Source organism: Manacus candei, unplaced genomic scaffold, assembly GCF_025592945.1.
Source record: "Manacus candei isolate 608988 ecotype Guabito, Panama unplaced genomic scaffold, ASM2559294v1 h1tg000005l, whole genome shotgun sequence".
In the NCBI taxonomy this organism is placed as follows: domain Eukaryota; kingdom Metazoa; phylum Chordata; class Aves; order Passeriformes; family Pipridae; genus Manacus; species Manacus candei.
The window spans coordinates 7,008,583-7,029,178 of record NW_026138053.1 but is presented as its reverse complement, the minus strand read 5'-3'; the positions used below and the strand labels follow the sequence as shown (position 1 = coordinate 7,029,178).

The following is a 20,596-nucleotide window of genomic DNA, read 5'->3' as shown; positions in this document are numbered from 1 at the left end:
AGGTCCAGGTCATGTTTTAAGTGGCTTGAGGACACCCAGAGAGCTTGTTAAGTAAACGGCAGAGATGAATCCTTGGCTTCAATCAGGATGTGAGAGGATATACATTTGGTTTTAATATCTGTATATTTACTGACTTCAGGCAAATTTCTGTGCAGATGACACTGGATAGGCTCGTGCCTCTGAGCTGTGCACTCTCACATCTCTCCTGACTGCTCTTCATGCTGGGAAATTGTAAATTTTATGTTGGTGGTCCCTTGGATGGCCAGGGGAAGGTGACACTCTTCTATTCCTGAGCCTCATACAGCTACCACTGCTGTGGTCTCCTGTGTCCCCACACCTGAAAGCCCTTGAAATATTCCTAGGAAAATTAATTTCCTAGGTGATCTACGTTACACAGCTGGGTTAGCTGGGTGTTTTACAGTTGAAGGTGATACACCAATGTGATTAGCACAGAGAACGTTACGCTAGAGACATAAGTGACTAGAAAAGCTCTAAAAGTAATTATAGGCTCATTGAATTGCTTATAATAAGAATAAAATGGGCATGACAACCAAAAGTCTGCAAAAAGCATTCACTGATAGAAAAGTTTGATATTGGCTTCTCTCTAGTGACCATCTTTCTTAAATGTGTGAGACAGTCCCTGGGAGCTGTGCCCATCACCTGGGAATGGCATATGTCCCATGTGGATGGCTTGCCAGAAATGTGAGGCATGAGAAGAGCTTAATATCTTTAAAACTTGTTTTCTTTTCAGGATGTCCTTCCAGTCCTTGCACATCTGTGCTGCGTTAGTTTTTCACCGTCCTGCTTTATCTGGGACATGGCTGCCAAAAAAACAAGTTTACCCAATTTTTACCTTCTCATTAAGGTTGAGCCATGGCTTTCACTGAGTGGGGAGGGTTCATAGGTACCCAGCAGCGTGTTAGTGAGGGAATGAAGGCTCCAGTTTACAATCTGCTACATGTGTGCAATTACCCAGACCACCAACAGTGAGAGAAAAATATTAATCCCCGAACCTTTGTTGGTCCCTGTTTAAAATGGTCACATGCCTTTCCAAGACCAAGAGCCTCAGGTTTACGTGTTTGTGAGTTTGGAGTAATGGCACATCTGCCAGTATGAGATATCATCCTTAGTTTGTCTCATCTCCCCCCTGTGAAAGCCATGAGTTTTGAGCCTCTTAGCTCCCCTTCATGTGAATTTAGGCTTTCAGGAGTGCAAGTGGTGCTTTGACCTCGTACAGGAGCCTCTGTGTGCGTCCAGGACAACCTGACCCTGCAGTCCTCATGCCAGTAAGTTTCCTGGCTTGCCAGCTTGTACTGGAAAATGGTCCAAAATGGAGATAAACCATGGTCTTTGGAGACTGTGAGAATTAAAATGATGCTGTAGCTGGTTAGCTGCAGCTGCCTAAACAACTCTTGGTCACTGACAGATTTCCAAGAGTAAATCTCAGCTGTGACATGTAAACTCCTAAATGATGGTGCAGCCACCCAAAGCTTTCCTGTGCATGGTAGCAGAGCACACTCTAGCTTGGCCTTTATTTTTTATTATTCTAGTTGTATCTCTCTTTGATAAAGCTTGCTTAGCTGCAATTTCAGCTGCCTTAGGTCAACCTTTGTTTTTTCAAGCCCTGGTACGAGTGAGTTCAAACAATGATACAGCTTCATCTCCTCTTAGTCTAATTGCCATACTTTTCCAGTTTATTAGTTTCCAAGGGCTGTGCCAAGCTTTTAAAAAAGGTAGGCAGGGGAGCTTCGTCTGCTGCTTACAGCTGGCAGGCTGCCACACCAGGAGGAATATTGCTGGCTGCTCCAGAAAGGGATTAACATGAAGGCATTTTTCCTGACAGTTAATTTTACATATCATAGTTGCCATGACTAGAGAGAAGCAGGGACAAGGGGGCACCCAAAAAAAATCCTCTACCTCGATTTATTACTCAGGTATAAAAACATTTAAAGTAATGAATAAAATCCTAAAGCTGTAAATCTGGAGCTTAAAACTTAGGTGTGTAGCGTGACGGAGAACAATTTGAACCTTTGCCTCTTTGGGAGAGGTGAGACATTTGGACTTCATTTCACAGCCTGATTTTCATTAACCTGCCTTTTAAGAGTCATGAATGTGAGAAGTTGGGTCCTCTGCTCCCTGACAGTGATTTATGGCGATATTGTCCAACCTCAGCACCCCCGACACAAGAAAAACATAATTTGCTGCCACGCAAATGCAAGACCCCTTGAAATGCCTTGAAATACTGGCGTTTATGAAGGCTTCGAGAGGTTTGAATTGGGTCTGGTGGCAGCAAGTTTTAGGCCAGAATATGAAGTTTGCGACATTCTGGTTCTTCCCTTGTTGTGTTCACGATTTTAAGAGAGTAAGATAAGCAGGTTGTTCATTTACTTTCTCCCAAAATCAGTTTGATAAGAGGGTAGTGGATCTGGCCTCTCCTTCCCAATACAAACTGATTCTTTATCTCACTGATGTTAATGTTTCCCCCCACTATTCTGGGGTGCTATTTCACTTCTTTAAAACTATGCCAATGTGCTAATGCAAAATCTACCTTGTTTTTGTGTATCGGATTTTTCCATAAACAACATTCTGAGCATTGCAATCTCTTCTTGAGAGGGCAGAAGAGGAGCATGGAGAGACACTGAGCTGTGGGTTCTCCTTCCTCCTTGAGGGAGCAGATTCCTGGTTCGAGATGCTCAGGGCACAAAGAGATATCTCAGCCCTGCATTTACACGCATCAGGGGTCCTGCACAGCACTTTTCCTGCTCTCTAACCTCTCTGTTTCCTCCACAGATTATAACAGGAGAGCTCTACCGCATCCACTACCTGAAGGAGAAATCCCGCTCCTTTATCCAGAACCCCTACGTGGCAGCGCTCTACAAGCAAGTGGGCTGCTTTGTTTTCGGCTGCGCCATCAGCCAGTCCTTCACAGACATTGCCAAAGTGTCCGTCGGGCGCTTGCGGCCACATTTCCTGGCAGTTTGTGACGTGGATTTCTCTGTCATCAACTGTGCCAAGGGAGTTTACATCCAGAACTACACCTGCAGGGGAAACGACAGCAGGGTCCAGGAAGCCAGGTGAGAGCCCCAAAGTGGCATTAAAGCGATGAGCTGCTGCCACTAAAGGTGTCTCAGGAGCTTCTCTGTCAGCAATAGCTGATTCAAATCTGAAACTGAGAGAGTGCATGTTTAGATTGGATATTAGAATGAAATTCTTCCCTGTGAGGGTGGTGAGGCACTGGCAAAAGTTGTCCAGAAAACCTGTGGCTGCCCCGTCCCTGGAAGTGTTTAAGGCCAGGTTGGGCGGGACTTGGAGCAACCTGGTCTAGAGGAAGGTGTCCCTGCCCATGGCAGGCGGTTTGAACTAGATGATCCTGAAGGTCCCTTCCAACCCAAACCATGTGGTCATTCTATGAAATGCTGCTTTTTCTCTGAAGGCCATAAATCTGTTTTCCAGTGACCGGCAGTTTCCCTTGGGAAGTGTGGCACTTGGCTGAATAATATTTCTTTCCCTTTACTCCTACACTATTGTTCCCCAGAGCTGTTGCTCAGTGTGGGAATTCACCCTATGAGCTGAGCTCATGGTGAACAGCCTGAGCTGTCCTGTGTGGTGGAGCAGAGAGCTTCTCCTTCAGAAAGGCTCCACCAGACAGGCAGGGCTGCTGTGCCTCCCCTTCGAGCTCTCTATCAAATCCATCAGATGGTCAGTTTTGACTTTTCCAGGGACACATTTCACATACTGCAATTAAGCGACCGGAGAAGTCGCTTACTTCTTATTTCTTTACAGTTTCCTGGTTATTTGAGGCGAGATGATGAGTTATCGGGTTATCCTGGAAATAACTGCTGTCCCACGAGTAGACCAGGAAGGGACAAACAATGCAAGCATCCTGTCCATCCGTTCGCTTTCTGCTTCATGAGCAAGCAGGGCGGATAACACAGGTTTTATAACCTAAAGGATTGGGGGTTGTGAGGATTTTATAACCCAAAGGATTGGATGTTGTGGATCCTTCTGCTTTGGCACCCTCAGTAGAGGCAGGAGAGTCACCGTATTGTATTTAAATTATAATATTGAAGCTTTTGCTGGCTGGTTCTTAGCACCTGCTTTGTTTTGCAGGAAATCCTTCTTCTCCGGGCACGCGTCCTTCTCCCTGTACACCATGCTGTATTTAGTGGTAAGTAACCTCACTGAGCTGATTGATCTCCTGTCCCCCTTTCCTGCAGCACTCACCCATGTTCCATAGCACTAATGGCACTATGAGCATCAGAGATAGAAAGCTGGTTGAAAAAAAAAAAGAGTGAACTGGTGATGGGAAGGTCCACTCTCAAACATTATTTAGGATGGAGACTCCTGGGGTGATAGCTGAGCTGTGCAGCTTTGGGATGTAGCCAAGGTTGCAAATAAATCTAAATCCTACCAAATTTGTGGATGACCTGTGCAATTTTGTTCACCCTATATTGTGGTTTCCACTGAGGAGAGTTTGGGGCGAGGCAAAAGGTTTCATGGATGGAGGAGGAAGAAGGGCGGTTGTGGCTCTGTCAGGGTGTGATGGCCAGTTCTGAAATGTGCCAGTGGAGCAGGTGGAGCAGCCTCTGCTTGCCTGGTTCCGGAGCAGAGGGCTGGGACTTGTTTTTCTTTGTCAGTGAGAAATGGCTCTGCCCTTCCTGTGCCGGGGCTGGGGGCCGGGGTGGCTGCCAAGGTGCTTCCTGCCAGGACTGCAGGAGGCACGCTGCCCACACAGGCTGGACCCACACACAGCATTTGGGAGAGTCTGGATAGTGATTTGTGTCTGGTTTTCCCTATTTAAAAATTATTTATTTTGTAAAAAATCAGGCAGAAAAAGATTTTGTATTCCTTTTAAGATTTGTGCACCTCCTCCATCCCCTGTGAGCTCTAACTAACAACCAGAGAAACAGCACAGCACTGATAAAAACATTAAACATGAGCTTTTATCTATGAGCAGTGCTTCCCCCAATCCACTACCCTCTGCAAAGATAAGTGACCACTGCTCCCTCCTGCCTTTTCAGCCCTGGATGCCCCCTCCCTCTGAGCAATTTCTGTAACTGAATCACTGAACTTCCCAGGCAGTTGTGGGTGGCATATTAAATTATTTCTTTGTTTTCCCTCTTACTTTATTTTGTTTTTGGAAAACTTGTGAATTTCTTCAGTAAAGATTTTGGCCGTTTCCTCCCAGCCATGTTACAATGAAGAGCTGCCTTGGTGATGCTTCACAGGAGGCTCAGCCCATCATAAAACTTTCTGAGCTGAGTTTGGAAACCATCGCTCACACCAGCATTTATTTATTTCTGAGGAGATCTGTGGGCAGGCAGATAAGTCAGCCCTGAGATGCCTTTGAGCCCAGCATCTGGAAACAGCAAGGACTGCCAGTCCCTATTAAGTTGGTGATGGTTTCTCTGCCAGGGCTTGACCCTCTTTCTGCAGGGTGCTGGACAAACCTTGTTGCTTTGCCAGTTTCTTTTTCCATGTGTTTTTCTGAAAATCCAGCACTTGTGGAGCAAGTGAGAAACAAATGGAAATACAGTGGCTGGGGGGGCTGGTGGCAGAGAGTGCACTGGAGACCCCAAAACTGCAGAGTACATTCAACATTCCCACAGAATGCACCTAAGACCTGCTTCAGAGGGTGAGGCATCAGAGCAGAGAGCTGCCTCTGGTCTTCCTTTGCTGTGTTCCCTGTCCCCGTATGGGAGCACTTGAGCTATCTGCACTGAGCAGCCCCTGTCCCACACCTCCTGATCCAGGACAACAGGCTGCTCCACTTATCCCTTTCCATGGAGGGCCAATCCCTTTACAAATTATTTTATTTTTAATTTTTAACTTGTCTCAAAACTGTGATAAGGCTGGTAGCAGGCTCTGTCTGACTAGTTGTCCAGTTGCTTTGTGCCTTAAGAAGTTGGGAAAAATTACATCAAGTGTTTAGTCATAAATTGAAGGGAGAAAAAGGCAACTTGTGGCAAGACATTGTGATGTGATGTGTATCAGAGGTGATGAAGTTATGATCTCAAGAGTCTTTTAAATAAAGAAAATGACCTTTAATCATTCATTTTATAAATGATTTTATGATTCTAACATGTCTAGCAGCATCCAGATCCTTGATCACTGACTGAACTTGAATGAAAAATCTTATAGAAAAAGGGAAGCAGAACATCTGTCAGACTGGGAGAGGCTGATAATACCAAAAAATAATTAAAAAAAAAAAAGAATGAGTTGGGGTTTTCAACTGGTTAGAAATGTGGAATCCACCATGCCAGTGCCTGCAGGAGGTGAGTTTGATGGATTTAATCAAGGAATCATCTCAATCAAGAGCTCACTGGTTCCTAGGAAGTGAGGGCTGTGCTGCAGCAGGTTGCTGCCTACGCTTTGGATACCAGGAGTTTGCCAGGAGCTTCTGCAGAGTGGGGGTATTTGTGGGGCTGAGTGTGTCCTGCAGAGGTTTGGTTGATCACTTGCATCCCAAGTGTGTTCCCCATTTAACAATACTTCATATTTCAAGGATAAGTCACTTCCCGTCTTTCCTGGCGTTGCCTGGCTTCACTCTCAGATCCTATTCTGAATTAAAATGTTTGCCTCACCTGATGGAGACGGGTGCCAGAAAAATTCAGCCAGTCTATTAAAAGATACGCAAATTCCCACGCATCCCACAGGGCTTTGCCTGCACCATGGGGATGGATTTGTCCAGGTATTTTTTGGGCAGTGGATGAATGACCATGGCTTCCCCATTTCCCAGCCCAGCAGCAGAGCCCTGTATTATCCATGGGCTCCTGGTAGGAAAACACCAATAGATGCCAAGCCCTGAAGGGCTTTGGAGGAAAAGTCCCAGGGAAAGGCACTTGCAATACAGGAAAATCCCCTGGGATTTCGTTCTGAATGCTGAGACTTCAGGGCTAAGTTTCTTGCAGCCTTCTTGTCACCAGGAATACTCAATTAACATCAGGCCTTTGTATAAAAAATTTAAAAAGGGAAATTACACTTGGGTAATCCTCTTTGTCTTAATTTTCCTTGCTTTGTTACTCCTTGGCTGAGTGAGCTGTAATATATATTTATAGTAGGCTGAGGAAAGAGGAGGTAGGGAACAGCTTATTCCAGGCAGCCCTCTGGACCTGACCCACACTTCTTGGTTTTGTTTCTCTGGATGTGGGGGAGTCTTTGCAGAGAGCAGTGGATGCTTTCTGCACCCCTCAAGCATGTGAGACCATAACGCTGATATTTTTTGCAGCATGAAGTTGCCTGACATCACAGCCAACCACACAGAGGGTGCAGAAAAGCTAAATTTAAGTATCAGAAAATCTAAATTAATATCCCTCAACAATGTTTACTGATTCTGGATAAAATGCAAGTAAACCAGGGCAGCTTGTGTATTTATTGTGTGTCGGTGGGTGAGGCTGAAGACTTCAGATCAGAATGGATTGTGGTGTGTTCTACTGATTTAAATGAAAAATTAGAGATGTTTTTGGTTTTGTGAGGGGGAGCATGAGGCTTCTCACTGGAACTTCTTGCTGAAGGGTGGAGAAGGTCCAGTGACCTGGTGCTGTTAAGCGATGACGTGCCCTTGTGAAGGAACCCCTGTGGTGATTGTGGATTTGTGGAGTCAAGTTTAGCGGTGACCTAAGTAAGTGAATAAACTGGAATCACATCAGAGGCCAAGGCTGAGGTGTCAACTGCATTGCTGAGTTGATGGGGGTATTCCTGATGGAGTGGGAGGATGCTGTATGCTCAGCAAAGGCAGGGAAGAAACAAACAGCACATGCCTTTTGTCCTGAGAGGTTTTTGCCCATCTCCTGTCCTTCTCTTCTAGCCATCTTGGTGCTAAAAGCCAAATTCTGCATTCCCTGTACTCTAGCTGACTTTGTCCAGCCAGGGCAATGTGTTACACCGGAGTGAGTCTGGGTTTGAGAGGTTTTGTCCCTGTACCACTTTAGGCACCACTCTCTTTGCAGATGGGGCTGGAGCAGAGGTCACTTCAGGTCAGACAGCCAGAAACAAGCCCAGCTGTTTCCCAGAGAGAAACTTTAGGTGTGACTAAGGGTCGTGGTTGAGGGAATTCAGCCTTGTGGTGGGAGAGTGTGAACAGGATGGGATTTCTGGATAGCAGAAAGCCCCGGGAGGCTGGACATGACTCTTTTAGACGGTGTCCCCTGCCAGCTCTTCCTCGATGGGTTTGCCCAGGGGTTGTGTGTGGCTGTGGGCTGTCCCAACCAGCACTGTGGAAGTCCCCTGGCACAAGAAGAGTGATGTGACATCCCTCAAGCCATCTGCTTTGTGGTAACTCAGCCTCTGCCAGGAGACAGTGGATGGGAATTCCAAATAACTCCTGCTCTGTATGATCCCATTTCATATCATTCCATCCACCCTTTCTGTTGATGCTCCTGGTTTTCACTGCCCTGTGATGATCTGCAGTGGAAATAACCCTGGTTGTGGTCTTGCTCCTCCACCCCCTCTCGGGAAGGGCTCCATCCAGCCATACATTCCCATACAAATCTGGCAGTCCATAGCAGGCAGCACTTCAGATCTGATCCCAGGTTTAAAAAAACACAAAACACCTTCATAAGCAGATTTTCAGATAAATTTCCAGGAACTTCCTATTTCTTGGAAATAGAACTAATTCCTGCTTTAGGGAAATTCTAATCTTTTCAGCCCCTAAATTCTACTTTCACTTTTTGATCTTCTCTTATTAACTGGGTTTTACTTTCATACTAAGGGCAGAGGCAAGTTTTGGAGCACTCTGAGTCTTACCTTGAAAGTATTTAGGGGATCCTCAGCACCCTGGTGTTTCAGAGCAGTTTCCATAATACTTCATGTTCAAAATATGTTTATGGAATACGAGAAGTGTTGTTACCCTCTTTTTCTTTTTCCTTGTGAGTGGGGAAATAAAGAGCACTTTTTCCATGACCTTTATTGTGGCAGTAAAAGGAAGTCAGCAAAGATCCTCACACTGTTAGTGCAGTGTCTGAGGGTCATCTGTGGGTTTTACTCCTCCAAGATATGCATGTGTGGGTGTGAGTTGAGTGCTGGGGGCTTGAGTGACACCCAGCACACCCTGTATGGTGCCACACTGCCTTTGCACTCCTTTTCCAGGGCTAAAGTATGTAGTTAGGCACACAGTTCAGCCCCAAAAGTGTCTGTTTTATTGGGTGTTCAAACCTGGTATTAGCTTTTTATTGCTAATTTTTAATTGATACTTTGCATCCTCACCTCTCAATGACCTGTTTAGTCCAGGCTTGTGGGATGGAATGATTTAAGGAGGTGTCAAGACTCTGCTAAAGTGACAAATGTCAGATTATCTGGCAGCAAATTTATTTCTTAAGGGTTTTGATGGGACAGAGACACAAGATTAAAATAAGACGTCAGGTTTCAAGTCTTCCTGGAAGAACTAAGAGTGATGGTTTATAATATATAATACTTGCAGCTAACTTTGCTCTTCAGCAGATACTTGAACCTGAATTTTGCACTGTCACCTGGGCTGAGCTGAGGCTCTCGAACATGAAAATAGAATCCTAGAATGGTTTGGGTTGGAAGGGACCTTAAACATGACCTAGTTCCAACCCCCGTGCCATGGGCAGGGACACCTTCCACTCGACCAGGTTGCTCAAAGCCTCATCCACCCTGGGACTTGAACACTTGCAGGGATGGGGCATCCACAACTGTATTGTGCCTGCACAGTTACTCTCAGGGACAGATCACTGGGTGCACAAATACCATGGCAATGAAAATTATCGTCACAAACTAGAGAACCACCCCACTGGTCTATGTGCTGATGCTGGGCTGCATCAGCGTGGGTCTGCTGTGGGGTCTGAGAGCTGAAACTCATCCCGTACATTGTGTGCACACGTTTTCATGGTGTGGGGTGTGCACTGTGGGGATGTGGCTCCATTCCCAGGCTCGGGCTGGTTTGCATGTATATTCCCCAGTATCATAGTGTGCATTAGCCAGCACCAAGCTGTTTTGGTGCTGCTCTCTTCCATGTTAATTGGATAACAATTTGGATAATTTGGAGCATCTGCTCCATTTAAACGACATGATGTTTCGTTTCTTCTGAAGAGCCCAGTGTGTGTTCTTTCTAAAAAGGGGTAAATACAATGTTTATGCAACAGCCAAGCGTACTAAATTGGCCAAAATGATGCTTCCCCCTTATCAGCTTCCCAATTAGTTCTGCTTTTATAGGTAAATGGTGTCATTAAGTTATTTGTGGTTTCAGGGAACCCAGCAAGAGCTTCATTCCCTTCATATTAAGGCAGTGCAAAGTGCTCTGGGTGTGTAAAAGGGATCATAAATGGGAATTAAACCCCTTTCCAGCCCTCTGACGTTGCAGAGTCCCTTGAAGCACACCAGGTCTGACTTCTAGTGCTTCATTTAAAAACAGGCAGAACAGACTTACAGCAGCTGAGCCCATGGGCTGTGGGTCTGAGCTGCAGGAGCTGAGCTGTATTTACCACACCTTTTACACTCTTTGAGTCTCTCTGCTCCCCAAGCCTGAAGGTTGCTCTGGCATCCCTCCCTTCCAGTAGCCTTCCTCCTTGTGCTCATCTATGGGCAGTGAGTTGCCGTTTTCCTGTCCTCTCTTCCCGCCCAGCTTCCTGGTTCCCACAGGAACCAGCCATGCCCCTCAACTAAAACGGAAACGGGCCTGAGATAGTCACGACAAGGGTACAATGCCTATTTGACATCATGTCTACATCACCTTTTTGGGTTGGGCCAGGACTTTGCATGTCATTCCCACCCAGTGAGGGAATTCCCATATTAGAGGATGGCATTGTGCACATCATCAGTGGTTGTGGCCATGTCTGGAAATTCTCAGGACTGGCTCTGAAGGTGTAGCATCCTGCAAGGTGTAGCATCCTGCATTGATTCCTTTCTTGCCTCTGAGACATACCGTGAGTCCTACATACCCCAAATTTGGGACCTTGCTTCTGTTGCATAGTAAATAGTGATGGAGAGGAATTTCCTTGCTCAGCCCCATGGGATGTTGTGTGGAGGCTGAAGTGGGGCCACGGTGTGAACCAGGATGCAGGGATTCCCAAACCCCTGATCCTGGCTCACTGAGGAGGACCTGCACCCATCCACCTCTGTCTGCATCCCCTCTACGAGTTAAAATCCCTCCAGCTCCACTCTACTCTGCATGATGGAGGCCACATATGTGCAAGGAGCATCCTTCTTTTCTGACAGCTCCCCCCTCCTTGACCCACGGGGTTGTGGGTTCCCCACAGCCAGCCCCACAGAGCAGTTGCTGCTGTATGTGCATATTTTGGGCAAATTTGGGCAAATCATTACACAACCTTTTTGTTTTCCTCTCTTCCCACAGTTTTATCTGCAGGCCAGATTCACATGGAAGGGAGCCCGCCTGCTCCGTCCCCTCCTCCAGTTCACCCTCATCATGATGGCATTTTACACCGGCCTGTCCCGCGTGTCAGACCACAAGCACCACCCCACCGACGTGCTGGCAGGCTTTGCACAGGGAGCCCTGGTGGCTTACTGCGTGGTAAGTATGGAAAACCGGGCAGGGAATGGCACCAGGGATGCTGGGAGGGTCCTTGGGGAACAGCAGATGCCTCTGCCATCTCAGGTAACTCCTGTTAAGATCCAAGGAAGTGACAGGAGGCAGCATTCTCCAGAGGCTCAGTCCAGGCAGATCAGGGTGCTGGGAAGGCATTCAGTCAAGGGAGAGTATTTCCCTCTTGCCCAGCAGCATTGGCTTCTCCAGCTGTTCTCAGTAATGAACACTGGCTCATTAGCAAGGCTTTCCACCAGCACCCAAGCAGAGTCTGGGGTAGTTGGGATTATGGCACTTCCCAATACAATCCATCCAGAAGCTGTTCCCGGGCATGGGAGCTGTGTCTGCCCGATAAGGGGAGGCAGACTGCCTTGATGGGTGGTGGGTTTTCATGGAGCAAAAGGGCTTGTGAGAAAGTGGCAAACAAAAGCTGTACCCTCTTGTCTTCGGCTGCTGGGCTTGTTCTCATGCCATTTGCTTTCCAAAGGGTGACCTGATTGCACAGCCCCGTAACTCAAAGTGACACATGAAGATGTTTAAAGCTGGCAGATTGGGGAACACCAGGTCAGGCAGCTGCCTCAGCTAGACACAAAAGAGGTGGAGGTTGTGGTAGTTTCTGTGTCTGTGCAAACTCCTGAAAGCAAGATTTTAACAGCTCACCACTTTTTGGGTTGTTTTATTAAATTTTTTTTTTAGCTGATCTAAAAGTATGTCAGCCTAGGAGACAAGGAGTTAAGTTCACTAATGTTACATTTTGCAAGGAGAGAGAATAGGTTATTTATGTACTTCCCACTCATTGATAATATTCCAAAGCTGAAATAAAAATGTCATTGTTGGAAAGTTTTTATGAAGTATTATTAACTCTCTGAGCAGTAGCTGTTGGGCTTTCCCACTGCTTGATGCTGGTGTCCCATGCGGGGCTGGCAAATCCAGAGGGGGAAGTGAGAGAAGTGTGTGTGTCTTTATGCTTGAGAAGTGGAATAACAGCAATACATAAGGGGAGTAGGGACCAGACAATCCATCCCAGGATCCCAGCAGTGGTTTCAGAAAGACAATAGCTCTCCGGATGCTCGGGATGGGTGTCCGGCTGCTTCCTGGCTGGGACAAGCAGCAGGCCTAGCTGTCCCCTCCCAGCCCTCCGGCAGCTGGAAGCTGTGCTGGGAAGGGGAGGCTGTGGCGGTGCTGGGTTAGTTTTCCTGTGTCGAGGTAAACCGACATAGGAAGCAGCTGCCTGGAGTTTCCCAGGCAGGCTCTGGTTTGCCTGCAAGCCTGGGGCAACCTGTGTTGCTCTCCCAGCTGGCCTGTGGAAGGGGCAGTTGTCTCCAAGGCCTTTGCAGGCATAGCTCAGTGACTCGGAATGTCTCAGGCCGCAGCTCAGTACTCAGGGCAGGGTTTAAACCCAACCCTTGTCCCATTTCATCAGCTTGCAAGGAACCATCAGGTATGTTGCTGTTCTCTAGAACCTGGCTTTGCTGGTGGGACCCTTTGCCTAGGAGAGGCTGGCAGACTTTCCTCCATCTTGGGGCGTGGCAGCGAGGGACAAGAAGAAGAGTCATCCTGGCACTCCCTGGAGTTTTCATTGAATGAGTGGTTTAGCAGCTTTTTGCTAAAATTATTGGTATGTTCTGGTGGTTCTTGCCCAGCTCTTGTGTCCAGGCCTCTGAAGCAGAGGGAGAGACCTGGAGACTCATCACCTCCAACCCTGGGTGCTCTCAGCCACCCCTTCCCCAGCAAAGCACTCAGGAGTCCACTCTGCTGATAGTCAAGAGCTGTTAAAACACCACAGTTATCAGGCCATAATTTTCAGAAGAAACCAATCGTGGATTTCATCTATGAAGGCTGCCAGAGCTTAAATCCAGGTCGTGCTGCAGCAGACACGTTTGTCTTTCAGTGCCTGAAATAACAAGCAGAAGACATTAATGTCAAGCACTTCCAGCTGATGAAACATTCAGACTTGGATCCAGGATGAAATACGATGAGGATTTCTTAAATAGAAATAGTTTTTATATGCTTGCTATGTGTTGTGTAGTTTATGTCTCATCTGAGGGAGAGAGAAAAGGGGGATGTTGGAAGGACATGCTCCCAGTGTTGCTCTGGTTAGTTTAGATGAGTTGTTTTAACCTCTCTGTATATGATTAAAAATTTCTTCAACGTAATGAAAAGTAATAGGAATTGTTAAGTTGGAATATAAGATATTGGTTACTTGTATAAAATGCTCTCAGCCTTCTCCTGTCAAGTTTTCTTTATGGGTGGAGAGCACCTTCTACAGGAAATGGAGCTAATCCAAGTGAAAAACTTCACACGTTTATTAGTCCTTTTTTGTGTTAAACAGTTCAAGCATTAGGAGGATTTAACACACTTTTAACCCCCATAGATCACGTTTCATGATTCCTATAAATGTTTATATAACCTCCAGCCATGTTAAAGTGAAATACAGTTTAAAGAGAAATGAAACCTCTTAACCAGTCTCTGAATGAAACCCTGAAAAGCAGCACAGTAACAGCTAAAATACCCAGGATGACACTCCACCATAACTCATTCCTGTCCAAAATAAGGACCAAACTCAGTGCAATCCCCATATGCTTCTTGCACTCAGCAGTCTCCTCCCATAAATTGATTTGTCATGGCTATCTTGGTGCAGAAGTTCGACATCTTTTTGATTGAATCCAGTTCTCCAAGGTGGACAAGTATTTGAGTTGGTATCAGAAGTGCACCAAACCAGCCAAATGGGGGGGTTAGAGTTATTAACAATCCAAAAGAAACCCAGTGCCAGAGCAGTTCAACATGCTTTTACAGCATAGTGCTGCAGCAAGAGGCCAGATTCCAGCTTGTGATCCTTGGTGAGGTCAGCTGGATCCTGTTATTTAACCAAAGGTACAAATGGTGCCACTTGGATGCCCTGTAAACAACTTTATGGTCTCTGTTATACGATTAGATGGCCAGACACCAGCACATACACTAAAAAAAGAACTGTTTTATAAATTGTCTCCTTCTCTGCTTTTCCACAAAGCAATAAAAGCCAAGCAACAACAGCTCAGCTTCCTGCATTCCCAGTTACAACTGTAGGAGTAAATTGCTGCTTACAACAGGTTTGCTGTCTGTTCAGCTTGGTGCCTTATCTGCTGATAGGGACTTGCCGAAGTTGTTTCCAAGGACAACTAGACCTGCTGCACAAGGCTCTGGGTAGTTAGAAAATATGGAGATGCAGGTAGGGAAAACCTTTGCTTCCTTCCTGTGTTACCCAGCCTGGAAGTAGTGATCTAATATTATTCTTTGAGCATCTTGGAATTACTTTTTCACCTGATTTATCTGGTTGCTTAAATGTTGCATTAGAGTACTGTGGGAGAAAACACAAATGTACTGCTAATTCCTATGGCCATGTGCTGCTCATCCTGGGACTTCATTTTAGCAAACCCACAGCTCGGTCCAGATTATCAGGGCTTAAGGATGTCCGAGATGAGCTGGCCAATTTGGGCTGACAGAGGCAGTTGGTGGCAGGACGGAAGCTTGAGGCTTTGGTGCCAGGTAACAAAATTATGAGTCTTTGCCACTTCTCACACCGTCCAGAGGATCTGTGCTGTCTGACTCTCTTCCCTTCTGGAACAGGGCTGAGCTCTGGCAAGGGTGAAAGTGCCCCGGTCCTGGAGGACTGATAAGCTTTGTGCGGTGGCTGCCAAAAGAGGATGTGGAAGTTTCCTCCCAGCATTTTGTTTCTTATTGTGTTGCTACCTTCCGAAATTGCCAACCTTTTTCACATCCTGGAGAGGGCTTACATCACGGGATATTTAGGAAGAAGTAGCCAGGAATAACTCCTCCGCTCCTTAGCCTTTGGCTTCAAGACCAAACCCTGACTCTGTATCGGTACTTTGGTGGGGGCATGAGGAGCATCACTCACCATTGACTCATTGCTGATAACTTTTAACACAGCTTTGATTTGAAAGCTTTTAACTGCCTACCTCATATCTGGCTGAATGAATTGTTTCACACTGACTCTGTCCCTGAAACCACGTGCCTTGAGGGAGGACAGCCCTTTGGAGACCTTTGTTATTTTATTGGAGTGGAGGTCGTGTATCTGTTTCCTGGCTTTTCAACCCATTCAGCAGAGGTTTGGGTGTTGCACTCGGTGATTACGCAGTGAGAAATTGAGTTGTTCCGTCATGTTTTTACACTGTTTTGAGAGGCTTGAGCCTTTTTCTGCACTGTACAGAAAGGTGGTAGCAGGCACTTGGGATTTCACAGCTATTGGTGTTACAGGCAGGCATTCAATACCACAAAAAGAGCTACTTTTGCAGATTAGAGATGTCTATATACTCTGTAAATTAACTTTTCAAACAAAGCATCACCCAGTGTGGCTAAGTTTACCTTTTTCACTTCCTTCTACAGGTGTTTTACGTCTCAGATCTCTTCAAGCCCAAGACAAAGACTTGCCTGCCTCCACCACCCATCCGGAAGGAGATCCTTTCACCTGTGGACATCATTGAGAGGAATAACCATCACAACATGGTGTAGAACTTCGAGAAATCGGATGGGTGTTGTATTTTATTTTAATTTTTTTTTTTTTGGCAAAAAAATGACTGCTGACAGCAACTACCTGCTGCTCTCAAATCTCATCAGACAGTAGAATGTAGGGAGAGACTTTCTTGCCCGACCAGTAAAGTCTTACTCTGTGGTCTTTTCAACTTGCGACATTTTGATGAAAGGGGTGGTGGTGGTCAACTAAGGCAAAGGTGACAATGAGAAAGAAAAAAACCACAAAACTCAAAAGCCGAACAAACAAAGAGAGGTGCCGGAGTTCTGGATGTGCAATTGGTTTGAGTGTTCATGTTGTAGTGAACGCCAAATTGTTCATAGCCCAATGAACACTAAGGGGTTTTTGGAAAGCTGGCCATCCTAGGTTTTTTCTTACTATGAAGATTTCCAATGCCTGCGAGAAAAAAAACAACTCATGTCTAAATTGTATAGCACTATATACAAGCAACAGCACTGAGTCAAGATCTGGGGTTGGTTTGTAAGAGATGCTTTTTTCTCTTTTTGATCCTAGTTTATTTTTGCCTCCTCTATTCCATACTGTGACTTAATTTAGAAGAAGCTTGCCCAATCCAAGATCTCCAAAGGGTCTCTGTTCTCTCTGTTCACACTACCTGCCTTTAACAAGCGGCCCTGAGACGCGCAGTGAGGCTGGAGATCTCCCTCCTCCGCGCAGAGAAGCCACATTTCTTCCTCTCCGCTCGCTCCCTGGTGAGGGTTCATCCTGTCTGAACCCCCAACATGGCCCTTCATGAAAAGAGCATCCTCCACTTCCTGGCCATCCCCCTCCCCAAAAAAATCACAGCAGATTTTCTGTGTGCCCACGGGAGCTGGCGGTTTGCAAGTGGGTAGCGGCGGCTCTGCCGAAGACTCGTTCGCACTACGACCTCGGGGCTGAGTCCTGGGGAAACTTTTATTCTGCAGTTTTGGGACGGGCTGCTGGGCGGCACGTCCTGGCCTGGGTGTCAGTCGGTTTGTGCATCCCTTCCTCCTCCTCCTCCTCCTCCTCCTCCTCCTCCTCTTCCTCCCTTGGGCACCCCGGTGTGCGCCATGGCAGGTACCAGGTCCTGTGCTCCGCTGGGTCACACTGGTGGTAAATCAGTTGTGCCGATATTGAGTGTGATGACTAATTTTTTTCGCCCAGAAACCACAGGTTCTTGGTTTGCAGCCCTTTCACCAAGCGCGTTTGCAAAGGGATCCCGCAAAACATGCAGAACGGCCATTTGCACATCCTTCTTACAGAATCCGTCCTATCATTTCAACTTATAGCAAGCTATGATTTTTTTTATATTATAAATATTATATAAATAATGTATAAAACCTTAAAAATTAACTATGTAAAATATTATTTCTGAAACAATTTTAGATATATCCACTATGACTATAAACTGTGTCCTGACCTGTGTTATTTACATTTTGCTGCTTAAAAAAGCATTGAATTAATTTTTTTATAGTCGACTAAAATATTGTAGGTCTGTGGTAGTAATATTTTAATGAAAATAACTACAATTAGAGACACTTGTATAAAAAAATCATATTAAATTGTCTGTATTTTTGTAATGTTCCATTTTGTAAAGAGAAGAATATTCAAAGACTTTTGTAGAATACAAAACTGAAGTTTGTATCTGCGAAATTATTGCTGTATAAATGTGCTTTTTAAATAAAAGCTCATAACACAACTAAACATCCTGGTGCACATTGTGTTCTGCCTTTGGGTTGCCCTTCCCTTGCCAGAGAAATAAGGTCCCTGCCCAGTTGGGATTGTGATGTGAATGTTGGATGACACTTGGGGATGTGATGGTTCAGGAGGACATCTAGATAAAAAGGACCCGATGGTGCTTTCAATGGGTGTGTGAGAAAGTCCCACCACCTCCTGGCTGGGGACACTCATGGGGTTTTTGCATTGATCTGTTCTTTGGTAGCCCTGGTCTTAAAGCAAATCCCATTTTATTGAGGGCATCTTTAGCAATGTTTATTTAAAGAAATTAACAGCTGCTGGCTGTCCTGGACAGCCCCTGCCTAGGAGGGCTCCCTGCACAAACACCTTTTCCATGAAAAACAGACACTTTGCAGCTGAACAAAAAACCACGCAGCTCACTGGGTTGCAAGTGTGGGTGGAAGGGGAAAAGAAGAAAAAAAAAATGCCACAACAACATGTTCTCAGAAAGGCACATGTGCACAGCATACAGTTACGAGGCAGCCTTGATTTTATTTTTTTTTATTATTGTTATTTTCCTCCTCCTACAGAAGCAAATGAACTTCTTGGTGGTGACACACGGTCAGAGCTGCGTTTCGACCACTCCTTGGGTGAACCACATCAGCGAGATAACACAGCACAGAAATAATATGCAAGAATGCATGACAGGAAGTGAATACCACATCAAACTGCAAATAAAGAGCAGGTGGAAATTAAGCCAGCAGAACTCAGCTAGCACTTGCTATTATTATCCTAATTAGAAGTAATATTTTATTACATGTGGAAAAACTTCGTAAACCCACACCTGTCCTAAATGCAAAGAAAGTTTTCATGGTGCCATGTGTGACTTGAGTGTAAAAGTGTTTGGGGATTGAGTGGGTTGTAGAGGTTACACATCAGCTTTAGGGCAATGGCTATTGAGGACAGACGCTTAATCTCCAGTTTATCTCCAAAATATGTTGCCTGGATATAACTAATCCACATGGGAGGAGGAAACACTGCCATGTCTGCCTGTGCCTGGCAGGAGCCTGGCCCCATGGAGCCCTTCATGTGCAGAGCTGACTCCGGTGCAGCAAGCCCTGGGCTGAGAAAAGTGTTTGCTTGCATCTTAACCCCAGCTACTTGGAAAAAACAGGAATACAGATGTCTGGGTGAAAGAGGAGGGCTTGGAGAAGTGTCAGAGGGGAAACAGCACAGGAGGTGATAAGAGCCAGGGCAGGGCTGTGGGGCCAGCGAGTCATGGGACCTCACTCAGGATGTGTAGGTCATCTTGGCGAGAGGGAGAAAAGGCCATGGATAAATGTATAGAAGGCAACAGGTTTGGACACTATAGCATGAGGCTGAGCATCAGCAGTGCCAAGTCCTATTTCTGGCTGAGCAATGGTCGTTTCCTCCTCTGCTTCCTGTCTGCCTCTCCGGTGCTGTCGGATTCCATCCGATCCCGGGAGGGTAAGGGCAGCTTTGCACGGTAGCGTGTGCTGGGTGGGTGGGTGCAGCTTTGGTGGGGCTCACCCGTACTGACTGTTGGGAATTAAATGAAGTGATAATTACTGGAGGCGTGGTGATATGTGGTGTCACAGTCCATGGAGACCTTTCTGGATAGCAAAGCACAGAGGAATGTTTTGGTGATACAGAAGGAAATGAGCACTGATTTTAAATGAGCATTTCAATGAAACCCCACAGAGAAGTGAAAGCCAAAGGAGCAGAGGTGTAGATACCTCAAGCCCTAAGCACAGCGACAGGGCGTATCTATTGCCAGCACTTCCTGAGGGGCAGGAAGGAAGTGAAAGAGAAATGGGTGAAATGGAAAAGAAAACAAACCCAAACCCATACGAGCACTTGGATCCTGAGGCAACCACTTCTGCAGTGTCTGCAGGTGCATCTGATGCTTGCACCTTGCACTGCTGGTGCTGTGGTGTTTCATCCTTCCTGCTGGGGTGCTGAGCAGCCAGGAGACTTTGGGGTTTGCATGCTGTAGCTCCCTGCAGTGATCCTGACGAGGCAGACAGATGAACAAACTCAGATGTGCTCATGCAAACAAGACGTGTTGCTGGAGCCTGAGGCTGGATGCTGGTTGTGGCCTTTAGTACTGCAAAACCTGGGCTCTGCTCATGCTGATGCTAATCGGAGGCTGTGGAGCACCCAGCCGTCTGCCTTTGATGCTGGGGCCTGGCTGGCAGATCCTTTCTGCACAAGGGGACATTCTGGTCAAACCTGTCTTTTTTTGCACAGAGACCGGTTCAGCGTGTTTTCAAAGGCAGGGATTCGTGCATGCACCTGACTGCCATGGGAGCAGGTCCTTTGTTCCAGGGTAAGAAAGGTTTACGCAAGCGCTAGGTTCGGCCATGTCTCGGTGTACCTAAACAGCTTCACTCAGCAAGAATGCTTGGCAGCCTTCAGAGGCTGAAGCTGTTGTACTTCTGCTCAATGATTTTCGGATATGAAGTTCTCAATCAAGGGAGGGGGAGGAAGGAGATTCATCCCGCAAGCAGAGACCTGTTTTTCTCATGCTCCAAACCTGCCTTGTTTTGGGTGTCCGAAGGTTTCACCCAACTGTTTGTAAAGGTGAAACCAGCATTCAGCCATGGAGCTAGAGGACAGGTTAGGCTGAGGTCCTGCTGCACCAGAGGGCTGATGTCAAGCCCATATCCATGGCTGGGGTGCAGCATGACTGTCCTTAGAGTCAGCACCCCACTTCACTTGCATTTCTCCCCCAATTGTCCCTTTCCTTTGACACACCCTCTGCCTTCATGCACTATTCTCTTTTCAAAAGGCAAGCGATTCCTACCTTGTGTTTTCCTCTGGAGACCAGATCAGAAGTTCAGACTTTTATGAATGAAGTGAATCACTTCTCTCCTGGCTTCTGTAAACAT

General features: G+C 46.3%; 1 protein-coding gene across 1 annotated transcript in view; it reads left to right on the top strand.

Moving 5' to 3' along the window:
* PLPP3 (phospholipid phosphatase 3) overlaps positions 1-17,711 on the top strand; it is a 44,800-nt gene extending 27,089 nt beyond the window's left edge. Inside the window, exons 3-6 of the mRNA XM_051801671.1 lie at positions 2,791-3,074; positions 4,111-4,168; positions 11,312-11,488; positions 15,884-17,711. Coding sequence (XP_051657631.1) covers positions 2,791-3,074; positions 4,111-4,168; positions 11,312-11,488; positions 15,884-16,009 — 645 coding nt within the window. The 3' untranslated portion in view covers positions 16,010-17,711. The remainder of the gene's footprint in view (positions 1-2,790; positions 3,075-4,110; positions 4,169-11,311; positions 11,489-15,883) is intronic.
* The last annotated feature ends 2,885 nt before the right edge of the window (positions 17,712-20,596 follow it).